Genomic DNA, 26305 nt, shown 5'->3' with positions numbered 1-26305 from the left:
TATGTAGAGAAATGGTTTAACGCCAAACGCTGCTCTTTTTTCTAAATAAAACAATAGAACAATATCTAAGGCTGCATCAAAAGGTAGCTTCGCGTCTGCTGCCATGTTGACTCCATAGATATAAACAAACTGCTTAGTTGTGTCGCAAAGATGTCGTCATCGTCTTGCTGCTCCCTCCCCGTTCTGTGATTGGTTCCCTAAACGAGGCGAAAATCAGGTCCATGGTTTCCAGACTGCCTTTCAGCGAGAATAAAATCACGCTGCGCAAAGGCAGTCTGGGGAAACCCAGGCTAGTGTAGACCCGGCTATAGGCGCACATTACTAACGCGCTCTTTAAATAACAATAATACTGTGCCATTGACTTTAGAGCAGGTTTCAGTTGGGCAATGGCTCAGTGTATTTCAGTATTTCCTCAAAATAGCATCGCGCCAACAATGCTTCTGAACACACTCCTCGCTCTCAGACCAGCAGCCAATGGGCGCACATGCATTTCCCATTTAAACAGGACGTGATCATGATAACAGTGTCCGGCTGAAACTAGCAGAACACACTCTTGGAGATGGAGCTGCTCGCATTTTTCTGCAGAAATTGAGGAAAATCACTGAGCAAAAGAAATGTTTGGAGATGTATAGCTGCAGGCACGTGAGGAGGTTATTGGATGAGGTCAATGAAAGGGGGGGGGGGGGTAGATTTGGCACAGAGGAACCCCCCAAAAAAAATATTCCTAATCCCAGTGTGCTTTGACACTCGAGCCGCAGAATAAAGCGCCACTGAAATAAAGAGCAGCGAGATTGGCTCTTGTTTTTGAGCGGTTTCTGTTTTGAGAGAAACACGAAGTGAACGGGTTCACCCCTGCTGTCGCCTGCCGGGTCTCGTTTCAGCCGGGAGTTTGGGGAGGGATATGCAAATGCAGCTGCAGGGTCGAGCTCACCGGCCCACTGTTGACGGAGGCATGCGAGCGCTCGCAGCGACTCCTGCTTCAGGACTCTGCTACTGCTCCTCTCTCTCTCTCTCTGGTGTGTGTGTGTGTGTGTGTGTGTGAGCGGTGAAGTGGGCAGGATGGTGCCAGAACAGCAGATGTTTCGATTGCAGCACTGCTTGCCCGCCAGCAACTGAAGTCAGTGCTCCAGAGAAACCTTGTGGGACTCAGCAAGGAAAACAAGCAACACTTCACAACCTCCGGACTCTGCAGCCCAGCTGACCTCGCTTTCTTCCTCCAGTCTCCTTATCCTCCCCAGCGACACACTTTCTCCGTCTTCCTCCACTTTATGGCTTTTTCTGCAAGTGTTTTTGTCAAGCTCCGCTCCGCTGCTTGAAGATGAGGGGGATATTCACGCGTGCGGGTCTTCTGTTGGTCACAGTGCTACTGACTTCAGTGGATGCCAAAGGAAATCTCTATGGAAGTCCATACAGATACAATCTACACAAGTCTGGGAGCGTCCCGCAACACAACCCTGGAAAACCAATGGGTCACCATAAGTAAGTAAACAGTAAAGCTAGATGTTTGTGTGTGAGTGTGTGTACAGAACAGAAGCCCAATGTATCAAGCATTAGACCATAGGCTGTGAGTGTGTATGGATGTGTGTGTGCAGCTATGAGATGTCAAGCAGTGACAGCAGCGTCCTGCAGTTTCATATGCTTCATCTGCAACCCTTTTCTGATTCCTTTAATTGCACATGTAGCTTTAGGAGCTCAAATTCATTGAGAGACTACATGTAATGTTTGTAGTTAGAGAAATGCATTTGTCTCACCTCTGGACTATTAGTGGACTGAAAAAAAGTGATTAAAATAGGATGCAAACTTTTCTAAAATTACAATCATCACAGGGCTTAAAATGAACATTGGTTTTTTATGATCATATCAATTTTAACAACAACAACAACAACACAAAGTGGTCACACTTTATAACAGGTGGCCTAATGTAGTGTGGGTTCACTGTGTACTAATAATACTGTAAATATATACATGACGATGGATAGATTCATAACTATGCGTTGTTCTGGAAAATTCCCATATTTATTGCCAATGAGTTTGAGGTTTGGTTAGGTTTAGGAATAAATGTATGATTTGTTTTTAGGGTGAGGGTTGAAATGTAATTGCAATGCACTAATGTACAGTATGCACATAAGGTAATTAATCAAATGGATACCAGTAGTTAAGGCAACTTAATATATAGTTTGACCAAATTTATTAAATTACTCAAATTTTAAATCTCGACAATGAATAGATGTACAACATAGATGATATTCCCAATGTTAAGGTTTCCTTAATGTTTCAGTCATAGCCTCTGAAACCGTTTTGAGTCCCCAGATATTTAGATTATCCCTAAAGACATAGCACACATACCTCTGGTTTCCCAGACTAGTTTTAAGCCTAGTCTCAGATTAAAATGCATGCCTGAGCTGTTTTAACTGAAAGCAGCTCGCACTGACGTACCTGGAAATATGTCAGTCACATTGTTTTGTCTCAAGATACACACCAGTAATGTATTTATCCAAGGAATGTTTATAAAAGCTTCTTAAATGTTCTAATTGAACTAAAGCCTATTCCTAACTTAATCTAAACCCTGTTTGTAAAACCAGGCCTTAATGTATACAGTAAACTGTTGCATTGGGCAGATGATTTTATCCAAAGCGACTTACATTGCATTTCAAGGTACACATTTACATTCTTATCAGTTCTTGCTTTTCCTGGGAATCGAACCCTTGACCTTGGCGTTGCAAGCACCAGTGCTCTACTGTTTGAGACACAGGAACGCCATCACTAAACCAAACAAGAACATAATTCTCAATTTTCTTTACGGCACCAACCAATGAGAATGATTTGAATGAACACACTTGTTAATGCTGGATTGTTTAAATAAAATATCTGACATTTTGGGCCCGGGACAACCGGATCCGGCTCAAGTTAAGCAGTGGTCTGAAGTCATTATAAATGTCCTAAAATCAATGACGTTTTGTTCCAAAGGTAGCTGTGGAGCAATCTGAATCCGACGGAAAGATAAGCAGTTGGCATGTTGAGAAAATTCCCATCAAAGACCTGTTGGCATCTAGGGATTCTGAAATGCCAGTGGTATCAAATGCAGATCGCAAATGTTGGCAGTGATGTTGTATCTGTCCTCAATGACCCATGTTCTGAGCACTTTCTAATACCACACAAAGCATTTGTGTATCTGAAAATGTTCATCTGGGTCCCTCAACAGGTCATATCTCCTGTCTAACTCTGTTTCTAGAGATGCCCATGTAGGCAGCATTTTAAGGGTTCCTTGGTATTCTCCCGATTCAAAATTTATGAAAGCACAATGAAACTGCCTTCTAAGATAGCTTCTTCTGTCCACTGTCTGAGGCAGCATTTTATGCTATTTTAAGGCAATCCCAGAATGCATTGTGATGAGCCCAGTGAAGATATTCCATACAGTATTGGACAAAGTGAAATGTTTGTTGCTTTGACAACCCTTGTGAAAAAGAAGTACAATATAGCATATGTTTAAAAGAGCCCTTATTGTGGAAATAATATTCTTTAAAATGCAATGTTTTCGTGATGTTCGTGATATTGCTTTGGAGATAAGGTTAAGTGTAATGCCGAATCTATACCGACAAACATTTAAGTAAGCACTCTATTGAAAGTTGCACAGTATATAATTTACTTAAATACTAATGTATAATTACAAATATAATAATGATATTACAATTTAGTATTTTAAATTTAACTTCAAATGTAATAATATAGCTGCAAGCAGCAATCACCGGGGCCAAGCACAAGCAAGACGACAAGACATGCCAAAGTGGCTGGGAGTGTGAGACCCACTGCAGCAAAGAGCAATTAAAGACATTTGAAGATGAATTTTGGCAAAATGGTTGAAAAATCACATACAATAACTAAAAATATGATTATCACTTTCGACCAATAGGTGGCGCAGTTACGAAACTGATGTGATGTGGTCAGAGTGAAGTGACAATGACACATACAAAGTTTGGTGTCAATATGTCAAGGCATTGCAGATATAAAGCCTGAATAGTCATTTTGGCATCATGCCTCAACTTTGCCACTGCGGTATACGAAAACGGTTTTGTCTATCGACACGAAATCCATAACTTTTACTCGGCACGGTCTGGAGATGACACGATCCAATTTTGGTGAAAATCGGACGTTCGGTCTAGGAGGAGTTTGAAAAAGTAGGTTTTAAAAGAAAATAAAGATGGCGGACAGGAAGTTTGGCTGACTATGGCAAAATTGGTATCTATGTTTTCAGCATAACCCAAGGAATCTATTGAGATCAGTGTCATTACTATAGGCAAATTTATTCAAAAGTTATTAGCATTTTTGGAAATTTCATTATAACTTTTGACCAAAAGGTGGCGCTGTCTCATAAATTTTTGAGTACTTTTAGGGCGTTGTACTGATGACCCATACTGAGTTTCGTAACGATACGTTCATGCGTTCATAAAATACAGCATTTTAGCACATAATTCAAAATGGCCGACAGCCAAAATGGCCGATATGGGAAAATTGGATATCAGTCGACTCAGCACGATGCCCTGAATCTAACGAGACCACTTTTGTGATTTTTGGACAAACCGTTCAGAAGTTATAAGCAAAAATATAAATTCTTCATATCTCCGGACCAGTAGGTGGCGCTGCGCCGAAACGCAGCATGTAGCCTCAGGTCATGCTTGTGATGACATGTACCAAATTTGGTCTGAATCCGATAAAGCGTTGTGGAGATACGGCCTTACGTCTGTTTTTGCAAGCGCTACGTAAAATTTATTTGCGCGGTATTCGAGAACGGTAATTCGAATCAACTTGAATTCCATAACTTTTTGTCGGCATGGTCTGTAGATGATCTGATTCAATTTTCATGGAAATTGGAGCAACGGCCTAGGAGGAGTTCGAAAAAGTAGCTTTTTCGGAAAATTCAAAATGGCGGAAAACTTTTCATGGCGCAAAATGACGTCATTGGGTGCAATCGAATCGTCACGAGGTCAGGAATCAGAGGAAAAAAGAATTTTGTTTCTAGCCCTTGTGGTTCAAAAGTTATTAGAATAAACATGAGTGAAACTTTGGACAGTTGGTGGCGCTAGAGGGAATGACTTAGACACACCAAAATTGGTGTATTTAATGTTGGGACTGTCCTCTATCCGAATGTCAAACCATTACAACTTTCCCGTGATCGGTTCTATGGGCTGCCATAGACTCCCAGAGCGGAAGAAGAAGAAGAATTATTTTTGGTACGGGAACAGATACAATAGGTGCCCGCACCTTCAGTGCTTGGCCCCTAATAATAAGGGAACCTTTTTGCCATTTATAGTGCCACCTATGGTCCGATCTGCATGAAACTCGGCACGCTTGTTCACCATGTCATGACACATATGCTCAGCGATTTTCGTGATGTTCTGAGTTTTTGTTTAGGATTTAGAGGCTTTTGACTGTATTTTGCCCCGCCCATTTTCCAAATGACCCTGTTATAGCCAACCAAATGCAAAAATTCTACTTTTTTTCAAAAACTATTGATCGAGAGAGTCCAGAGAAATGTCCTAGACTGGTTTGGCTCCGGTCGGGCGAAAAACCAGGGACTAGTTCGCAAAAGTAGGTTTTGGACAAAATTCGACATAGCAGAAATTTTTTCTGGCCTAAATCGAAATCGGAGATGGCCATTTTGTCCGCCTTGAGCCAAGGATTCCAACGATTTGGGGCACTTGATCCTGGGACAAACGGTCTAAGAGCTATGATCAATTTTGAACTTTTGGTTGCTGTAGCGCCACCTATGGGCCATTCGGGGTCATACTCTGATAGGTTGTCCCCAAATTGAGGCCTACCATCTGGCCAGGTTTCACGTCTCTAGGCCTTACGGTTTGGCCTGCACGATGCGTTTTACGAATCCTTAATTACAATAGGGTTTCAGCATTTCATGCTTGAACCCCTAATAAGATTGAAGGCTTTTTGCCAGTTACAGCGCCACCTATGGTCCGATCTCCATGAAACTCTGCATGCTTCCTCACCATGTTCTGACACATATGCTCATCAATTTTGGTGAAGTTCTGAATTTTCATATGGGATTTATAGGCTTTTTAGTGTATTTTGCCACGCCCCTTTTCTAAATGACCCTGTTACAGCCACCCAAATGCAAAAGTTCAACTTTTTTTTCGATATTTATTGATCTAGAGAGTCCAGAGAAATGTCCTAGACTGGTTTGGTTCCGATCTGGTGAAAAACCTAGGACTAGTTTGCAAAAGTAGGTTTCGGACAAAATTCGACATAGCAGAAAATTTTTCTGGCCTAAATCGAAATTGGAGATAGCCATTTTGTCCGCCTTGAGCCAGGGATCACAGTGGTGTGAGACACTTGAGTCTAGGACAAACGGACTCTAGGAGTTATGGGCGATGTAGTACTTTTGCACTAAATCTGTAGCTGTAGCACAACGTAAAATTTGTTTGCGCGGTATTTGAGAACGGTTTGACGAATCAACACGAATTCCATAACTTTTTGTCGGTACAGTGTGGAGATGATACGATTCGATTTTGGTGAAAATCGGACAAACGGTCTAGGAGGAGTTCGACAAAGTAGGTTTTGACTGAAAATCAAGATGGCGGACAGGAAGTTCGGCCAAATATGGCAAACTTGGTATCTATGTTCTCAGCGTGACCCAGCGAATCTATTGAGACCAGTGGCATTTCAATAGGCAGATGTATTCAAAGGTTATTAGCCTTTTTGGAAATGTTGTTATAACTTTTGACCACAAGGTGGCGCTGTTTCGAAACTTCTCACGCTCCTTCAGGGCATCGTGCTGATGACCCATACCATGTTTCGTAACAATCCATTCATGCGTTCTTAAAATACAGCATTTTAGCACAAAATTCAAAATGGCCGACAGCCAAAATGGCCGACATGGTAAAATTGGATATCAGTCGACTCAGCATGTTGGCCTGAATCTAACGAGACCAATTTGATGATTTTTGGGCAAACTGTTCAGAAGTTATAAGCAAAAATAGCCATTTTTCATATCTCCGGACCAGTAGGTGGCGCTGCGCCGAAACGCAGCATGTAGCCTCAAGTCATGCTTGTGATGACATGTGGCAAATTTGGTCTGAATCCAACAAAGCGTTGCGGAGATACAGCCTTACGTCTGTTTTCGCAAGCGCTACGTAAAATTTGTTTGTGGGTTTTTTCGAAAATTGCTAAGCGAATCAACTTGAATTCCATAACTTTTTGTCGGCATGGTCTGTAGATGATCTGATTCAATTTTCATGGAAATTGGAGCAACGGCCTAGGAGGAGTTCGAAAAAGTAGCTTTTTCGGAAAATTCAAAATGGCGGAAAACTTTTCATGGCGCAAAATGACGTCATTGGGTGCAATCGAATCGTCACGAGGTCAGGAATCAGAGGAAAAAAGAATTTTGTTTCTAGCCCTTGTGGTTCAAAAGTTATTAGAATAAACATGAGTGAAACTTTGGACAGTTGGTGGCGCTAGAGGGAATGACTTAGACACACCAAAATTGGTGTATTTAATGTTGGGACTGTCCTCTATCCGAATGTCAAACCATTACAACTTTCCCGCGATCGGTTCTATGGGCTGCCATAGACTCCCAGAGCGGAAGAAGAAGAAGAATTATTTTTGGTACGGGAACAGATACAATAGGTGCCCGCACCTTCAGTGCTTGGCCCCTAATAAAATAACTCACACAACAGGTAAAATTAAATGCGTGGGCACCAACAGTTTGGTTACCAACATTCTTCAAAATATCTTCTTTCATGTTCAACAGAAGAAAGAAACTCGTACAAGTTTGGAAACACAGGGTGAACTTATTTTTTAGGATTACTGGAAGTAATTTTTACTGGTTCTAATTTTTCTCTGAGTAATTTTTACTCTGCAATCCCTACGAACTAAAGTGATTTCAATATATATATGCAATAGAGCATTTTGTGTCTACATACTGTATTTAACACATGGAGTAAAATGTGTGAATGATTGTCCTTTAACAAACAAGTGCAAATGTCACGTGTTGTTTGTCTGTAGGACAAAACTCGATGAGCACATCACAATAGCTCATCATTTAAGTAAGAACATATGAGAATAAAGCATCCAAGATTTACACAAAATCATTATCCCTTTGCCAGCCTGATGTTGATGACATTTTAGTTTTAAATGTTTCTCATATGCTTCACATTATTCTCTTTATATCATTCAGTGCAACTGAACGATCATGCAAACAGCAGCTACATCATGTTGTTATACAATGAAGGGTAATTCCAGTTTTCAATTTAGCACAACAACTTGTATGTAAATGTTTTACATCACTGTTTTACATCAGTGGCTCACCATAAGCTGATAGAATTCAAAAATAATAATCATTCATATTAGACCTAAATATGTACCTGAACTAACAGAGTTTTTGCACCTCATGAAGTAAAAACCTGCATTCCTTATTCGGTAACACTTTACAACAACACCCTCGTTCTCCACTAATACTCCCTCGGCGGCACATGATGTTGCGCTCACACACCTGGTCAGACATTTTGTGAGGCTCGGGCTCCGGGGCGATGGCTTGCTCAGTCCTCAACTCTGGCTCTCGTCTGCGCTGGGCTCTGGTGTCATGGGGTGATGGCCTGCTGGGCTCTGGGTCTGCGGTGGGCTCTGGTGTCATGAGGTGATGGCCTTCTGGGCTCTGGGTCTGGAGTGGGCTCTGGTGTCATGGGGTGATGGCCTGCTGGGCTCTGGGTCTGCGGTGGGCTCTGGTGTCATGGGGCGATGGCCTGCTGGGCTCTGGGTCTGCGGTGGGCTCTGGTGTCATGGGGCGATGGCTTGCTGGGCTCTGGGTCTGCGGTGGGCTCTGGTGTCATGGGGCGATGGCTTGCTGGGCTCTGGGTCTGCGGTGGGCTCTGGTGTCATGGGGCGATGGCCTGCTGGGCTCTGGGTCTGCGGTGGGCTCTGGTGTCATGGGGCGATGGCCTGCTGGGCTCTGGGTCTGTAGTGGGCTCTGGTGTCATGGGGCGATGGCCTGCTGGGCTCTGGGTCTGTAGTGGGCTCTGGTGTCATGGTGTGATGGCCTGCTGGGCTCTGGGTCTGTGGTGGGCTCTGGTGTCATGGGGCGATGGCCTTCTGGGCTCTGGGTCTGCGGTGGGCTCTGGTGTCATGGGGCGATGGCCTTCTGGGCTCTGGGTCTGCGGTGGGCTCTGGTGTCATGGTGTGATGGCCTGCTGGGCTCTGGGTCTGCGGTGGGCTCTGGTGTCATGAGGTGATGGCCTGCTGGGCTCTGGTGTCATGGGGTGATGGCCTACTGGGCTCTGGTGTCATGGGGCGATGGCTTGCTGGGCTCTGGGTCTGCGGTGGGCTCTGGTGTCATGGGGCGATGGCTTGCTGGGCTCTGGGTCTGCGGTGGGCTCTGGTGTCATGGGGCGATGGCTTGCTGGGCTCTGGGTCTGCGGTGGGCTCTGGTGTCATGGGGCGATGGCTTGCTGGGCTCTGGGTCTGCGGTGGGCTCTGGTGTGATGAGGTGATGGCCTGCTGGGCTCTGGGTCTGTAGTGGGCTCTGGTGTCATGGGGTGATGGCCTGCTGGGCTCTGGGTCTGCGGTGGGCTCTGGTGTCATGGTGTGATGGCCTGCTGGGCTCTGGGTCTGCGGTGGGCTCTGGTGTCATGGTGTGATGGCCTGCTGGGCTCTGGGTCTGCGGTGGGCTCTGGGTCTGTGGTGGGCTCTGGTGTCATGGGGCGATGGCCTTCTGGGCTCTGGGTCTGCGGTGGGCTCTGGTGTCATGGTGTGATGGCCTGCTGGGCTCTGGGTCTGAGGTGGGCTCTGGTGTCACGAGGTGATGGCCTGCCGGGCTCTGGGTCCGCAGTCGGGCTGGTGACATCCTCCTCGGGGCAGATGGTGGAAGCCAATCCATTATTCACCTGCATACACTCTACAAAAGTGGCGAAATCCTCTCGAGGACCGTGCCCTGGGAGGACTGCCTTGGACTGCTCGCTCGCTGAGGCTGGTGATGGGGAAAATGTTTGGATAGTGGGTTAGGCACGCCAAAAATGTCCTTAGTGTGGTCCTCTAGGGAACGGTCTTCTGCTCAAGGCAGAGCAGTTGGACGGCGAGTAGGTCCATTCGAGAGGGGGGAGAGGGAAAAAAGGAAGAAAAACACAGCAAGAATTACTCTACTCTTAGGCGTTCTGTTACTTTTTGTTTGTCAGTAAACATGACGATAGAGAATTCGATAAATAGACTTAAACTGACACTTTGAGAGACACTAACCTAACATGCGACGTTAACGCAAGACAAAACACTGAGAACTAATGCCTGCTGCTATAGACTGATTTTGGCAATCCTATAAGATAATTATAAAGCACACTGTATGGCATCTAATAAACGTGGGTATGGCATGTATGTAAACTGTATGATGATGACAGCTATTAAATCGTAAGATACATAGGTCGCAAGTTAGTATAGGAGAATAAACGTCATCAGCATGTGCTAGTGGTAAACAAATAGAGCAAGATGATTCACACTTTGGCAATTGTGTTTTTTATATGTGCTTTTATATATGTTTTATTGGCTAGTCAGTAGGCGTAGGTCGTAGCAGCAAACACACTTTGAGGCCTTGTCCACACTAATACATTTTTGTTTGAAAACGCATCTTTTTCTCTCCTTTTTGGTCTTCCGTCCACACTGACACTGCGGTTTTACAAATAGTCTCCAAAGTGGATACATTTAAACATGCTGTTTTCACGTTGTAGACAGTGAAAACAGAGGTATTGAAAACTATGATGTAAGTTTAGTCATATTGTACCAATAGAAGTGTAACTTTATACTGGGATTGTGCCTGTTATGTGCCATTCACTTTCACACAGTTAAAATATGTTACTGTGCACACTCTTCATATCACAGTCCTGCAAAATGCAACCTGGACGCATCAGTGAATGGTGAGATATTTTTCTGAATACAATGATCCTGTCAGAAGAATTGCGTGATAACTTTGTGATTATGTCTTGTTCTGTCTGTATCATCTCAGTGAGCTTTGATGAGGGTATGAGGGTTTACGCGTGCGCTGTAAGGTGAATTAAGCGTTTTCTAACGTTTCAGTGTGGATTAGAAACATTTAGAAAACACCTAAAAATGCTTGTGTGGACGGAGAGCATTTTGAAATGAAAACTGTTTTCAAATCTATTCGGATTAATGTGGACATGGCCTGAGATGAATTATCGCAGGCTATCTTTGGTTGCAAGACAGTGACAACGGCCAATTTTGAACGTCTCTCACTGTAAGACGTAGGACCAGCGATTAGGAGCCACGACCCCAGAAATCCCCCCGATTGGTCATCTTTCATCTGGGATAGGCCATATTCTTACAATGTGCACGGCATAAGAGCTTAAATACACACAGAGAGGTAATGAGGAAGCTAAATGAACTACAGGTGTATGCAATCAATAACTAATGGAACAAAGTGGCACACGTCAACTACAATGACAGGAACACAGGCAAATAGGAAACACAGAAAACAGAACCAAAACACAATGAAACTACACCAAAACAGAGCATACACGTTACAGATATCTTTTGATATATTTTTTAGGCATACAAAAAAAAAATCCTAGACACATTTATAGCAAGCTAGCTATAGCTAATAACCATCTGGTTGAATGGCAGAGACGTTTGAGTGTAACTGTATCGCCCCCTTCAGTAAAGGTCTGTTACCTCATGAGGAACACACATTAAGAACAGCATCTGTATAGAAATGCACTTCTCAAGAAGTCAGGGACTGTCGTTCCATTTCAAAACAAAAAGTGAGATTCTAAGACAACGTTCAAACTTGAAATAAAGCCTCATAAGCAGAGGTGGAAAGTCCGGGGGTCAGAAAGTAAAAGTCCTGCCATATGTTTATTCCACCCATGAACTCAGTCAGCTGATTTCACTAATTAGTTCTATCTCCTGGCTAAAAAACTGTGCTAATTAGCAAGTCCAGGTGATTGGAACAAAATACTGAGGAGGACTTTTACTTTCTGAACCTGGACTTTCGACCTCTGCTCATAAGTGATCTTGAACACTACATAGGCAGCAACCCAGTGTCATACAGTGTTAGCATGTCATTTATGTGACACTCTAAAAATGATTTGTAATTCATTACTTAAAGCTGCAGTCCGGCACTTTTTTGGGTTTAAAAATATAAAAAAAGACATTTTTGAAAAAAAACGTAACCAGCCAGTGTTCAAAACGATCTGCTTGCCTTACCTCGATTCAAAACGGTAATCTTGTAATAATGATTTTAATTCCAGTGGTACTGGTGGATTTCCGCGGGAATTTCGAGCATGTCTTTGCGTCATTACGTCACTTCTGTACACATAGAGAAGGAGTCCCCGGCTAGCGTGTGTGGATGATGGAGGAGATTTATCCACTTGGTATGGCGGATCCCGAAAGTTTAAAGCGACAATCACCAGTGACAACTGGAGATTCACCAGTTGTAAAACCCAAAGACTTCGGACTTCAGAGTGGCTACAGAAAAAATATATTTTTCACGCTTTGACGTGATATAAGCAATCGTTAGATTTAATCAGCATGATATAACGTTAGCCTACTGCAATGCTTCCCCCCACCCCCCGAATTTGGTCAGAACAAAAGTGAATGTTACTTACTTGTTCAGATGACATTTACCGATGAAAATTCTAATGTTGACACTTTCAAAAGGCATACTCTAACATTGCTGATGACAGTACAGTATCCACAGCGACGCGACAGGTTCTCCTCAATACATTGTGTTCATCCGCGCTGTTTCATGCCGATTTACTACCCACGCACAGTTAATAATTCCGCGAATAACTGCAATTGCAGATTTCTAACAGAGATGGCGACAAAGAGGAAAAACGACGGACTGCAGCTTTAAGTATTTAATAATCATATCAATATGTTTCAGTATTAACTGAAGTATAAATTTCTGCTTCCACAATATTGATGAGATATCTTCACTGAGTTCATCAGCATCTATAATTGCTGGAAATGATGTACTGTAGCTCCCAGCCAATCCGATTGCATCTCTATAGTTTGAGAAAACTCTTTAAATTGTAACTGTTGTTTGCGGTATGCATCAGTCAGTCAGTGAACAGAAACATGTTATAGAGATATCATTATAAAGGAAGCTTAACATTGGAGTGGACATCCCAAAAATACATGTTTTGAAAGGACAGCTTTTTAGGGAAGAATTCTTCTAAGTGCCATAGACAAAGGTGTTCACATACATAAATTAATATATATGAACATATTTCTTTTTCATTTATGCATGGTAATTGACGCCTTGCCACAGATGCTGTCCATAGTGATTCAGTTGAAAATAACTTGACATCTATTTCTGCATGTGTCTTTGGATGCTGTGTATGAGAGCAGGTCAAATTAGTAGGACTAAAGGTCCATTTTTATTACTTCTCAGAACTCAAGCTATTCTGGAGGCTGGATACAGTATCTCCATACTAAATGTGTCCCATTGTTCAGCGTGTAGCAGCTACTCTTTTCTTGAGTTAATGGATCCTAAAAAGCTTGCATGCACCGTATCTCCATATTTATACAGTCAGTGGCCCCATCCCTTCCACAGCGACTCTTCAAGTCATGACCAATGACTGAACCCAGCGACCGATGAAAGACTGCTTCCATTAGTGTGTGTGAGAGAGAGAGAGAGAGAGAGTGGATGAGATAAAGAGAACAATGTAAAAATGGAGGGAGATATTTATATGGAGAACGAGAGGAAAATTCTGGCACAACTCACAACTAAGCTTTAAGTGCCATTAAAATCTTTTGACATGCCTGTGTATTACTCAAGGGCGACTAGGGGTCATTTGAAACAATGCTGGCCATTTATATTTAGATTATGAAAATCCACAGCTAAATCCTGAGCTAGATGATGGTCTAAAATAATTTGTGTGGCTTTGCTGTTTTAGCACTGGTCACATGTAGCCAGCTGCATGAAGTCTGGTCCATAATGTCAGGCCAAGAACTTCCCATGTAGACAGGAAGAGACAACGTGACTGGCATGCACAGTTACCAATAGTCCTTTTTATTTAGTATTCGGTGCTGTTTATGGGTAGGAAATATGAAATAAAATAAATAATAAAGAATAGTTGGTAAAAAACTATTCTAAAAACAACACATTGGGATGCGTGAATGATTGTTCAGAAAGAAATTGCATAAACATTTCTAATAGTACACAGAAAAAAATGTTGGCAGTGGATCTGTAGTTAACAGCAACATAACGTGTTTAATAACCCTAAATCAAATCTCTCATGGAAGCAAGATTCGCAATGAGCAAGGAATCAGCATGAGTCGAACATGTCCACCCTGAGCTTTATTGGAAACTGAATGTTGGGTCAAAGTAACTCAATTAAGTTAAAGCAGCTTTCCCTTGTTTTTTGTTACATAAAGCTGATTGCAGTCGAACACTACTAAATTAGAGTTTATCAGGATTAGACTGATAAAAACCTTCCACTTTCAGACTCACGAATATTGTATTGAAGTCGTCAATTTGGTGTGCTCTCCAGCTTTCTTTGCTTTTTGCATCAGATGCTCAGAAAATATCATGTGTCTGGGGCTAAAGCAAGTTTCTTCATGTGGTGTACCTCAGGGGTATGTGCTAGGCCCCTTCACACTGTTATCGATTCATCACTGCATTTACCCGGAGAAGATGAATCCAGCACACACAGAAGACACACCAGCTGAGACATCTCTCCGATAGCCTCTCCACTCCTGTGACAGACGAACACACGTGTTCCTCGAGCTGTGTGGTCTGGGAGATCAGCCCGCAGAGCTAATATTCATCTTTCATATGCGACACACAGATCATGGGCTCTGTTTAATACAGCACAGGAGGCTCTTAGATCACTTTACATGTCTAACAATGTGTTAATTTGTCCTTTCACAAGTCACAGTACTGCAATTCAAGCAGCGTCACAAGATGCTTTGTTCCATATGAACAAATGCCTGAAATACGATAATGTAAATAATGTAAAGAGCCTTTTTTTCAGTTGACAGAAACTTAAGCAATGCTTGCAACTTAAATGCGTACTGTATCTGTGTCATGTCTCTCCTGTTCTTCCTGTCAACATAATTTGATATTGATTGAATCAAGTCGCGTAGATATGGTTGGACTGGGTTATGTGTATACATGTGGATCATTTGAACACTTGGACTCATTTTGCTTGACTACAGGGCTTGTTCTCTTTCTTCCAAGTGTGCGCTCACCTGACAAGCAAAAGCTGAATCCTGAAGTCTGTTTTTCGTTACCCACAGTCAGAAAATGTTGATGTGGTTATTTGCATTCCCTTGGTTTGCATGTGTTTGCACAGATCTGTTTAATGCCTCCTGAAGTAAAGAGACACGTCACAGGGGTCATTCCAGTTGTTGCTGTAAGTGAGATCTGGTCTCACTCTTACTCACACAACACAACTTCGGATATTGCCATCACACACACACACACACACACACACACACACACACACACACACACACACACACACACACACACACACACACACACACACACACACACACACACACACACACACACACACACACACACACACACACTATTTTTAAGACAAAAATGTGAAGACACTCCAGACTTCGACAGATTGTTCTCAGGTCAGTTGACCGGTCACACTTGTAATTCGAGTCATTACTGTAATGTCCGGGATCCCTCCACACCTGATCTCTCACACACGGTGAACGACTGAAGCTCTCTCAGTCCTGATCTCACACACACGGTGAACGACTGAAGCTCTCTCAGTCCTGATCTCTCTTGCAAAGTTATGGCCAACTGTGGGTTTGCTTGTGTGTCTTGCATGTGTCACTTCATCAAAACTGTTTGTTTGTTAGCTGATGATAGCGCTAGACAGTCATAAATCAGATTTCATCCGCTGTTGAGCTGTTATTACTGCGGTTCCTAATGGGGTTAGTGAACATGACTTTGGCTTGACAAAATAGCATATTTCTATAAATACTGTACTGTTTTATTAAGCTGAGAGCAATTTAAATGCTGGGCACTATAAAATCAGACAGATTGAATATATATAATATACATATTATGGAATACATATATAATGACATTTAATGATATACAATACAAATCTCAGAATTGTACAATATTTACAATTTATTGACCTGATCAGTCTATTATGGTTATTTTTGCTGTATGCAGTATTTACAATTTCCACAATATGCTATTGTTTTAATGCATGCATGGCATACCCAATAACCCAAAACTGAGAAGCACAGTGTTGGGGAACGTTTCTTGTAATTGTCACTTCTCATGGAAACTTGCGCTACTTTTGCGTTACTTTTCCTTACCAGGGCTGGGCTTGCTTGTTTGTGTTTTAACAACAATAACAACAAAAAAGTTTTATTTTTGGCAAATGTAAAGGCCTTCCACACCACAAGTGCAATGAGCAAGCCTCGCTGAAGGAGATGCAGACGCACGCCTGTACAGGAGAGGGCGCCGCTCAAATAAACCTTTCTGGAGGAGAAAGCTCAGACATTGCTTAATAAAGTGAGATTAAATACATAAAGTATGTTTGTGTAATTTAACATATTTAATTAGTGCAGCTTAACATATTATTGTGAGATTGCGTTTCATTGTTTTTTGCATTTTGAGGAATTCTGACTGTTTTTGTTCAAGTGAGATGAGTAAATGCTCACGTTTAGTCTAGATGTTCAATAAATGATAATGTATCAGTATGATGTATGATGTATGATAATGAAGAATGTAAGAACTGATAAGAATGTAAAATGTATTTCTTGACATGCAACGTAAGTCGCTTTGGGTAAAAGCGTCTGCCAAATGCATTAATGCAATGTATATGACATATATGTCCCTATATCGCTAGTGGCGCCGTCATATATGCTAAATATAAGACAATATATTGCTATCGCATATATACATATCTCTACATATATGCTGATATAGGTTTTTAACATATATATATATATTTGCCATATTAAATGAGTGTATTGACATATATTAATATGATGTATATGATTATTATTAATATAATACTGTATGTTTTGACCATATATGTTACCGATATGTTTAATTTATATATGCCAAACGATTTACTATTTAACTATTTATTTCAAGTCTACAGATCAAGTCTACATATCCACATTTCATTTCAATTTCTATCTCATTTTCGAATCTTTCATAAATAAAATGTATTATTTATTATTATTTTTCCTCTTCTTGACCAACTCATAAAAACAAAACAAATACTACACAAATTATATTTGAAAACTGATAATTATATGTGACATGTATATAAAAAAACACTATACATACATAAAATATATGGGCTGGTTTTATATGTCAATTGTTCCATTTTCTAATAGGTTTTATATATGGGCATATATATTTTATATATGTGGATATATTTAATTTATGTACACATATTTCATATGTGTACATATATTACATTTCCATATGGGTGTAAATGTAATAATCACCATCATGTTCACACACAGTGCGCACAACTATACGTGTACAAAAAAATGAAAGTTTTCCATCATGAAACTCAGCTAATAATATGAAATCTTGCTTCTCAGACCTCGTGATTGTGACTGTCTCTCCCCTCGACAGGAACTTCTGTGCGTACGTCGTGCAGAGGAACGTCAGCTGTGTGATGCAGGACGGGGTGGCCACATATGTCAAACCAGAGTACACTACCAAGTGCATATGGGGACAGAAGTGTCCGGTGCTCATGTAAGTCATGCACCAAGTATCTTTAATGGAATAAAGTGTGGAAGGATTTTAGTGTTAGACCAAAATATAGTTTCTAATGTGTGTTTATTTTTCAGAATAGCAGGAGAAAGATGGTCTCAAACGTGTTTATTTGAATGTTATGTGTTTGAAGATGTCGAGCACTTTCTCATTGTGTCCTTGAGTTGCCCTCTAGTGGTCACTCAGAATACTGAAGTGAAACTGTATTGTGTGTTTTTAAACTGGAATACACTTGAAAACAGTGCTTTTCTATATTAGTTTAATTAACAATCATGTTTTCCAGTTTATGAATCACTGAAATCACTGAGTTTTTGAATGTGTGTGAATAAAGCCTGAAGCTGACCCCGATGTGCACATCACCGGATGGTGAAGTGTGTGACCGTCAGTGTGTTTTCCCCGCAGGTATCGGACACTCTTCAAACCACAGTACAGAATCGGTCACAAAACCATCAGTGAACTGGAGTGGCGTTGTTGCCCCGGTTTCTCTGGAGAAAACTGCTTTGACGGGTCGACCTCTGACCCGGATGCCATGATGCCACCCTTCAAGGGCTCGTTCCCTCGGCCCGGGGTCAAAGGTTACCCTAGGGGTCATCCCAAGACCCCCTTTCCTGGAGGACACCCCGACAACAAACCCATCCCTAGTGGCTTCATACCAAGCTATGGTACATGAGTTACAATCTCACCATTAGCAGTTTGATTACTAATGGACACGCGTTAATATTTGGGCAAATTATAATCGTAATAAAGTTATGTTTACAATGGCACTGTACTATGCAAGGGTTTCCCAAACTTCCCCCCCCCCCATAAAATATGTATTTTGAGTACCCCCCTGCGATTTGAAGTTAATATTTCAATAATTTTTAATGGCTCTCTGATGTCGGTTAATGGTCACATGACATGCAAGTAAATAGATAAAAAATTAAATCGTTCAGTAAATGTTTTATTTTGAGTTTCTAGCTGGACATTACAATTACACTGGCGTTATTTAATTAAACAGCAGCCTTTGATTTGATAATCACATAATCATAATCAAACTATATCACGATTATCGTGGAGCCCCATTTATTTGTCTTCATTTTACTTTGGATATAATTTAGTGTTGGACAATTATTAATCACATCCAAAATAAAAGTGTGTGTTTACATAAAATATGTGTGTGTACTGTGTATAATTATTTTGTATATATAAACACACACATGCATGTATATATTTAAGAAATATTTGGATGTGTATACTGTATATATATATTTATACATATTTTATATTATATATATAAATATGAAAATTGTATATATAAATAACACATTTTTCTTAAATATATACATGCATGTGTGTGTTTATATATACAAAACAATTATACACAGTACACACACATATTTTATGTAAACACACACTTTTATTTTGGATGCGATTAATGGTTGCCCAACACTAAATGATTAGCTTTTGTTAGCGAACCCCCTGAAGTTCCTTCACTAACCGCCAGAAAACCTGATCTACGCTTTTCTAATTTGGTAAATACAGATTGTAAAGGTGTAAAAGTTTCTCACTTCTTCCAAAGGTCCAAAAGCGGGAGTCTCTGGTGAACGCTTGGACCGCATAGAAGAAAACCTCCGCAAGCTCTCTCAGGACCTGGACTCGCTGAACGGCCTGGTGTCCGGCATGGAGGAGCGTCTGCGCGTCTCTCTGCGCGAGGACACCCGGAAGATGCTGAGCTCTCTGCTCGCCGGCGCCCCCCGGCTGCTGGACACCACCGTGGGCTTCGGGCTGATCCCAGAGGGCACGCCCAACGGCTTAGACGGCGACGAGAACCTCCCTGGTTTTGGAGAGCTGGTGGGTAATGTGATGGAGGTCAGAGACGAGCTGAAGGTCAAGAGCGAGATGCTGGACGAGATCCGAGGAATGGTGATGGGACACGATGGCCAGTTGAAGCGGCTGATAGACACTGCCACCGGGAGACCCATCCCTGGGGATCAGCGGCGGCTGGAGGAGCTCCTGGACTCCAGACTGGCCGGAGTGAGGGCCGATGTCCTCGATGGCTTTGAGAGGAGGCTGACGGGTCTGGAGAGCCACTGTGATGAGAGGATTGGTCAGGTGAGTCGATCACTCAACTTTTCACCAAGAATAAAGTTGGACCGTTGAGCATTATGACATTTGTTTTGTTGGTTCTAATTCAAGTCGGAATTGCCACTAGTTTATTTTTTGGAACGAATGTTTTATACATGAATTCTTTGTCAAAGTGCAGCATTGCAAGCAGGTATTGCAGACTAAATGAAGAAGTACTACTCGTTAGAGAATCTAGATAACAAACTCACTCTCTCAGTACGACTCATACAGTCATTTTTAAATACGTGCACTGTAGGGTCTTGCGTTTAATTTCTCACCTTTTATGTTCACACGAGACCCCCTGTGGTGAAAATCCATCTTTTAATGTTGTTTATGTGTCTATGTGATGTTTTTAATATGCTTTAAGACAAATCATGTGTAAATTCATAAGTGGACAGCATTGCTGAGTATTTTCTGCTTAAAACTGCAGTGAACCAAAGACAGTCTCAAACACACGGTGTGAAATCGCTGGTGTTTCTGACGTCACACACTACCTTGTAACCAATCAGATCAACGTGTGATCGTCAACCAGTGGAGTGAGTGAGTGAGTGGAGGCGGGGCTCATTTGCATATTCATAGAACCACACATACTAAATGAGGCAAGGGTGTCGAGTTACATTCAAAATATTTTACGGCATGAAGAAATTTTTTTCAACAAAAAAAAAAAACATTTAAATATGTAATTTTGGTTATCATTTTATGATGGTAAGTTTTAATGGGTAAAATGAGTTTTAAGGGATAAAATGATTGACTACAGTGGGACTTTAAGACATTACCAGCTACGTTTACTAGGATACTCGTAAACTTAAAGTTTTTACTTAATTCTGTGCAGTGTTGGGTATAGTTACTTTGGAAAGTAGTTAATTAGGTTACAACGTTACTGTCATGAACTGCTCGAGGACGCAGACAGTGGTGATCCAAATGCAGGCTTTAATGAGAGGAAGATCCAGATAACACAACGAGTACACAGGCAGAGGGTCAGAATCCAGGTAAGCAGTCTAATACAGCAGAAGTACAATACAGGGGCAAGGCAAACGGGTAATCTAGATACAGGCAGGGAGTCCAGGAACTGAGAAACTAGGAAATGCAAGCAACTGGGAAAAATGCTAGGTAATGCAGTCAGACACATACAATACTGAGCAAAGACACAAAGGAAAACCAAGGCTTAAATCATAGCAGCTAACAAGCATAATCAAAACCAGGTGAAAGACATAAAGCATTAATCAGTCCAAATGAAACCATAAGTAGTAATGAAAACTAGAGAAGGAGTGCCCCCCAGTGGCTCAAGCGGGCACTCCAGCCGCTGATTGTCACAGTTACCATAAATTAAAAGTAATCAGTTACGTTACTGCGTTATCTATTCATAAAAGTAACGCGTTAGAGTACTCATGCGTTACCAAAAATTAAAAGCCATTTGCAGCGCCTCACACACGCTGCAGCTTAACTGACAGACACGGCCCCCTTTAAATGCACCTAGAAGTCGTGACTCCTGGCAATGAATAACGTCAGTCATTCGACTAAATTAACACTGCAGGATAACAATAACAGGAAAGACAGTCATCAATAGGCTATTCCACATAGCGTTTTATTTATTTATTATCACAGAACATAATAATCAAAATTCACACCTTCCCAGCCCGGGTAGTAGAGATGCACGGATGGGCTATTATTTCAATAAAAAATCAATAATTATAATGCCAATATTATTTTAGTATAGAAATGCAGACATCCCAAGTCTACCGGAAGGTCTGGGAGTCTCCTGCATATTGATAGCGGCTCACTGATGCCCGCGAATTAGTTAAAATCTCCCGGAATCTAGAGCGAGCGCGCCCGCGAGACAGAGTCTGTGCTCCAAACCGCGCAGCGCGTGCACAGCAGAGAGGGAGAGAGAGCACACCGCGCGCGTGTGATGAAGCGCATGTAAACGAGACTCCCGAGGCTGAAAAGCCTCTCCACGGGTTCGCTGGAGGGTGGTGGGGTATTGAAGCGCAGAAACACTGTCTTGATCCTGGGGAAATTATTTTATTCGGGATTTTCCTTTCCTTAAAATAACGGATTACTTTTAAAAAAAAATAACGAAATTACTGATTACTGAACGCACAAAACTAACACGTTAAGTTACACATTTCACGAAAAAGGTAATTAGAGTACTCTAACGCGTTACTTTATAACACGTTACCCACAACACTGATTCTGTGTGAATTCGTCAGTTCAAGCGTGAAAGAGAATTCAATGCAGGAAAAGGCTGATTTAAACTTCTGTGTCAAACCTACGGGGTAGCCATGTCGTAGGCTGTGTGTAGCACGCGTACGTGTAGCCTATGCCGTAGTCTGACGTACATCTCTCAAATATTTAACAACGTGTCAGTTCTACAGGCCGCAAGCGCTGTGATTGGTTTGCTAGAACGCCTCCCTCAGGTAAAAAAAAATCAGCGATAGCGTCGCATCATACGCCTCATAAGCATTTCTGCTTGCGACATAACTACAGTGAAAACAAAGATGGACCAAGCTGAGGAATGCCAAGGAAGTCCGAAGACATGTCCATCTGTACGACACAACAAAGTCGCTGTCCATTTGCCGCATCACTGCTGCTGCTTCTATGACAACGCACACAACAAGCTGCTTCTTCTCTGGCTTTTGCCTTGATACCGTTACACCATCAACATGCCCGTGGACGCTGCCTACTAGTGTTCTGCTTGTGTAATTGCACGTCAACGCAGACAATGATGCAGAAGTATAAATGAAAACGGCCCATAGCCTACGGTGTAGGTAGGTCTGAAGTATAAATCAGCCTTAAGCGCTTGACTTTCTGGTTGAGTGCATTGTATGTTTGCGCACTGTAAACTTTCAGTCCTGTAATAATGTAGGGAACCACCCGTTGTACATAAATCACCTAACAGTTGAAGATTTACATACATACGAGTTAGTTTTAATCCAAATGACAAATGACACGTGTGCTGAGTGAGCGATCAGCAATCAAGAGAAGGGTCTCTCTCTCTCTCTCTCTCTCTCTCTCTCTCTCTCTCTCTCTCTCTCTCTCTCTCTCTCGTCAGTTAAAGGTTGTATCAGCGATTTCAGGCGGAAAAATAAATTATCACATTCATCTAATCTTTCCTAATGATCCGCTAGCTGCCCGCACCACGTCTCTGTAGGCGGCCTAGGCTCTGAGATCTGCACACAAAAACAATCGGTTTCACAAACACTCAAAACCAAAATAAATAGTGTTCAACCAATCACCGACAGGGACTGGGTGTTGTGAGGTTTTGCGCTCGTGCACTCCGCCCTCAGCTCCTGTCGGTGATTGGTTGAACACTATTTATTTAGGTTTTGAGTGGTTGGTAAAGGCAATTGTTTTTGTGTGCAGATCTCAGCAATCGTACCTCGATCTCAGAGCCTAGGCCGCCTACAGAGACGCGTTTTTTTGACAGCTTGCTTATGGGGCGGGCAGCTAGCGGATCGTTAGGAAAGATTAGATGAATGTGATCATTTTTTTTGCGCCTGAAATCGCTGATATGTTAGTATTGTTTGCATTGTTTCACTTTATTTGCTATTGACAAATCCGACAGAACTACATGCTTTCCAGTGATGTCTGTGAAAAAGGGATGTGCTCTTGACAAGCTCAATCCATTATTAGCTTGCGCACACCAGCTATATATGTGTGAATATTTAATTTGTTTTAACATTCTATTAATTTGCTTCATTTACTTCATATATCCTTCTCTGATTTATCCATTCTGCTCTCTGTTTGCTCTATTGTCAGTGTTTCTTTGTCACAAGCACTGTACTGTACACGCAGTGTGGTTGTTGGTATCGGAGCATTTTAATGAGTACGAGTACACAAGCGCAGTATCGAGCCCGATATGTATACCCCTGGTATTATTAATATATAAGTACATACTAGGATTCATTAATCTAAGGCCTGATTTCACAGACAGGGCTTAGATTAAGTCAGGATTAGGCCTTTTTTAGTGCATTTAAGTAGCTTTTATTAACGTGAAAAAAACAACAACTGGTGTGCATCTTGAGAAAATGGCACTGATATATTTTAAGATATGCCAGTGCAAGTTGCTTTCAGTTAAAACAGCTCAAACATGCTCTTTAGTCTTGGACTAGTCTTCAGCCTTGTCTGTGAAACCTGGGGTATGAGTATAAAGAACTTATTTAGCATTCAAATGAAATTGAATAAAATACAAGTTTTTGAGGCAGAGCATAATCAGCCATGACACAACATTTATTCTGTTTAAAAGTAAGTTTTCCTGTGTCCTGCCCTTAGGTAAAGCAGCAGTGTCACGACGAGCACTTAACAGGCCAAGAACAGATCCAAGTCTCCCTGGATGGCCGAGAGACGGGCTTGAGGAAAGAGCTGGGTGAGCTGCAGGCACAGATCCTGGGTCTGACGGTGACCGAGAGCTGCTGCGGAGAGATGAACAGCCTGACCCAGAGGATGTTCCAGCTGGAGGACTCGGTTACGGGCCTGACCGAGTCCCAGAGGCAGCTTCAAGTGGACATGACGGACCAGACACTCCACATCGAGACCCTCCTGGAGAGCCGGATGGTGGACATGGAGAGCAGGATTAATGCCTCTGAACATGGACACCACAACGAGTTCAGCTCCCTGGATGGGTTCAAGACTTTGTTAGACGATAAGCTGAAGACATTGGAGCGACGTCTGTTCGTAGCGGTGGAGGAGTTGAGCAACGCCACGGCACCGGCGCTGCTAGAGGGGCAAGTGGTGCCAGCACTGGAGACGGAGATCGACAGTGTCCGGAGGAGGGTGGAGGCCGACCTGGATGGGATGCAGAAGCAGATGTCCGTCCTCGAGCTCCTCTGCACCTCTGCTTGCTCCCCTGCCTCTAGCCCGGACACGGCCCTCATCCAGACGGAGGTAGACGACTGCAAGGAAACAGAAAAGAAGATGACGGAGCGCCTGGACGTGCATTCACGCAAACTGGACCATCTCAACAGGACCTTACTGGGTCTCCTAACACAGCTGTCCCAGGAGGACAAAGAGGGCTCTATTCAAGGGGAAATCACACTCCTGAAGATCAATGTCAACTCCGTCAATCGTACCTTGAAGGGTCTACGGGATTCAGTCAGCCTGTTTGCTCGAGAAGTCGGCAAGGTGAACTCCACATGGGAGGAACGGGAGAGCCGTTTGGTCACTCAGGTGCAGGGCATCTCGGATCTGGTGGAGCGGCAGGCGTCCATGCTTGGGTCCGGGGAGCGGAGGCTGATCCAGCTGAAGGGGGAACTCCAGAGCTTGCGGCGGCGGTTAGCCGGGGAACTGCAGGGTTGTCGCTCCACAACGCTGGGAATGCAACAGGAGGTGATGGGGGTGGAAAGCCGAGTCACCCAGGTTGAAGGACAGTGTGGCGGCCTGAGTGAGTTGGCCGATGACCTCGAGAGAATCCGCAGTGAGCTGGAAAGACATTCGGACAGCTTCCTGGAACAGGTCAGCGGGACACTAGAAAGCCATTCTGAGCAGCTGGTCCAACTGAAGGACGGTCTTAAAGACTGCGTGAGCAAAACGGACCCCGCAAGGGGTGACGGTCAGTAATCCTTCCTCTTCACAAGGCCTGAGGTTGTACAAACTTGCAATATTTGTGTTCCCTCAACAGGGCATGTTGTCTCCTATTATTTGTTTTAAGCCTTTATACCGAGTTTTGTTAACTTATATGAAGAAAGTGTGACTGCATTATTAAACATATTTGACGATTTTTGTTAAATGAAGTAACAAACATGCAAAACACATTAAAAAAGCGAATGTTATGACACTGCTAAGCTGCTACGGGTTTCTAATGGCAAGTACTGTTCACTACCTTCTCATCTCAGCATCCAAGTCATCTCCTGATTTAATTACTGTATCATAACACTACGAAGCTACACATTTTTTTATAAAAGTTTGATGATTGTGAAATAGTTTATTTTAAAAATATATTTCGCATTATTTAAATGTTTTCTAAGAGATTATAATTTTTCATTAATAAAAACGAGTTGTGTGAACTGAAGAAAAAAAGTTTGTCAACTATTTCCTTTATATTCTTATTATTCTTATTATTCTGATGGATCATTTGTGGAAGTTCCAGTAATGACCACCCAGTGTCATCAAGAACAAACCAATGAAAATGAGGCCATAAAGGGATAATGGACTGTCATTATTACTAAATAAACTCAGTGTGACATTCATGACAAGCTGAATGGACATTCATATTACAAAATAACTGGACACAAAAAATTGTTGTTTAGTTATTTAAATTATTAAATGGTCTTATTATATAAGAACACAGTGTTGTGCGAGACATGAAACCAGCTCCGGTCATGTAGGTTATATTGTTTGCATGTATAGAAAGTGGTCAGTACTGTTCAACAGTCATTATTTTGAAGTATCTATTCCAGATAAATATTTTATGTCTATCGTATTAATGATCAAATGTTATGCTATACACAAATAAATATTTCATATTCATATTCATAT

The 26305-nt window shown here is 42.1% G+C and overlaps 1 protein-coding gene across 1 annotated transcript; it reads left to right on the top strand.

Annotated features, from left to right (window-relative positions):
* Nucleotides 1–885: 885 nt before the first annotated feature.
* emilin3b (elastin microfibril interfacer 3b) lies at nt 886–26305 on the top strand. Its single transcript, XM_079588443.1, has 5 exons — nt 886–1479; nt 17588–17710; nt 18131–18390; nt 19287–19819; nt 24104–26305. Exons 1-5 carry the CDS (start codon nt 1319–1321, stop codon nt 25385–25387), a joined length of 2361 nt encoding a protein of 786 aa, XP_079444569.1. The 5' UTR covers nt 886–1318; the 3' UTR covers nt 25388–26305.

Source organism: Phoxinus phoxinus (genome assembly GCF_949152265.1).
Source record: "Phoxinus phoxinus genome assembly, chromosome: 18".
NCBI classification, from domain to species: Eukaryota; Metazoa; Chordata; class Actinopteri; order Cypriniformes; family Leuciscidae; genus Phoxinus; species Phoxinus phoxinus.
Note: the sequence above shows the minus strand (reverse complement) of the source record. Positions and strands in the feature narration are given on the sequence as shown.

Bases quoted from the DNA above. Each gene is read 5' to 3' on its own strand.
- emilin3b (XM_079588443.1), top strand. From the start codon at position 1,319: ATGAGGGGGATATTCACGCGTGCGGGTCTTCTGTTGGTCACAGTGCTA. The intron at 1,480-17,587 runs GTAAGTAAACAG...TCCCCTCGACAG, and splicing joins AAACCAATGGGTCACCATAA to GAACTTCTGTGCGTACGTCG. The intron at 19,820-24,103 runs GTGAGTCGATCA...TCCTGCCCTTAG, and splicing joins GTGATGAGAGGATTGGTCAG to GTAAAGCAGCAGTGTCACGA.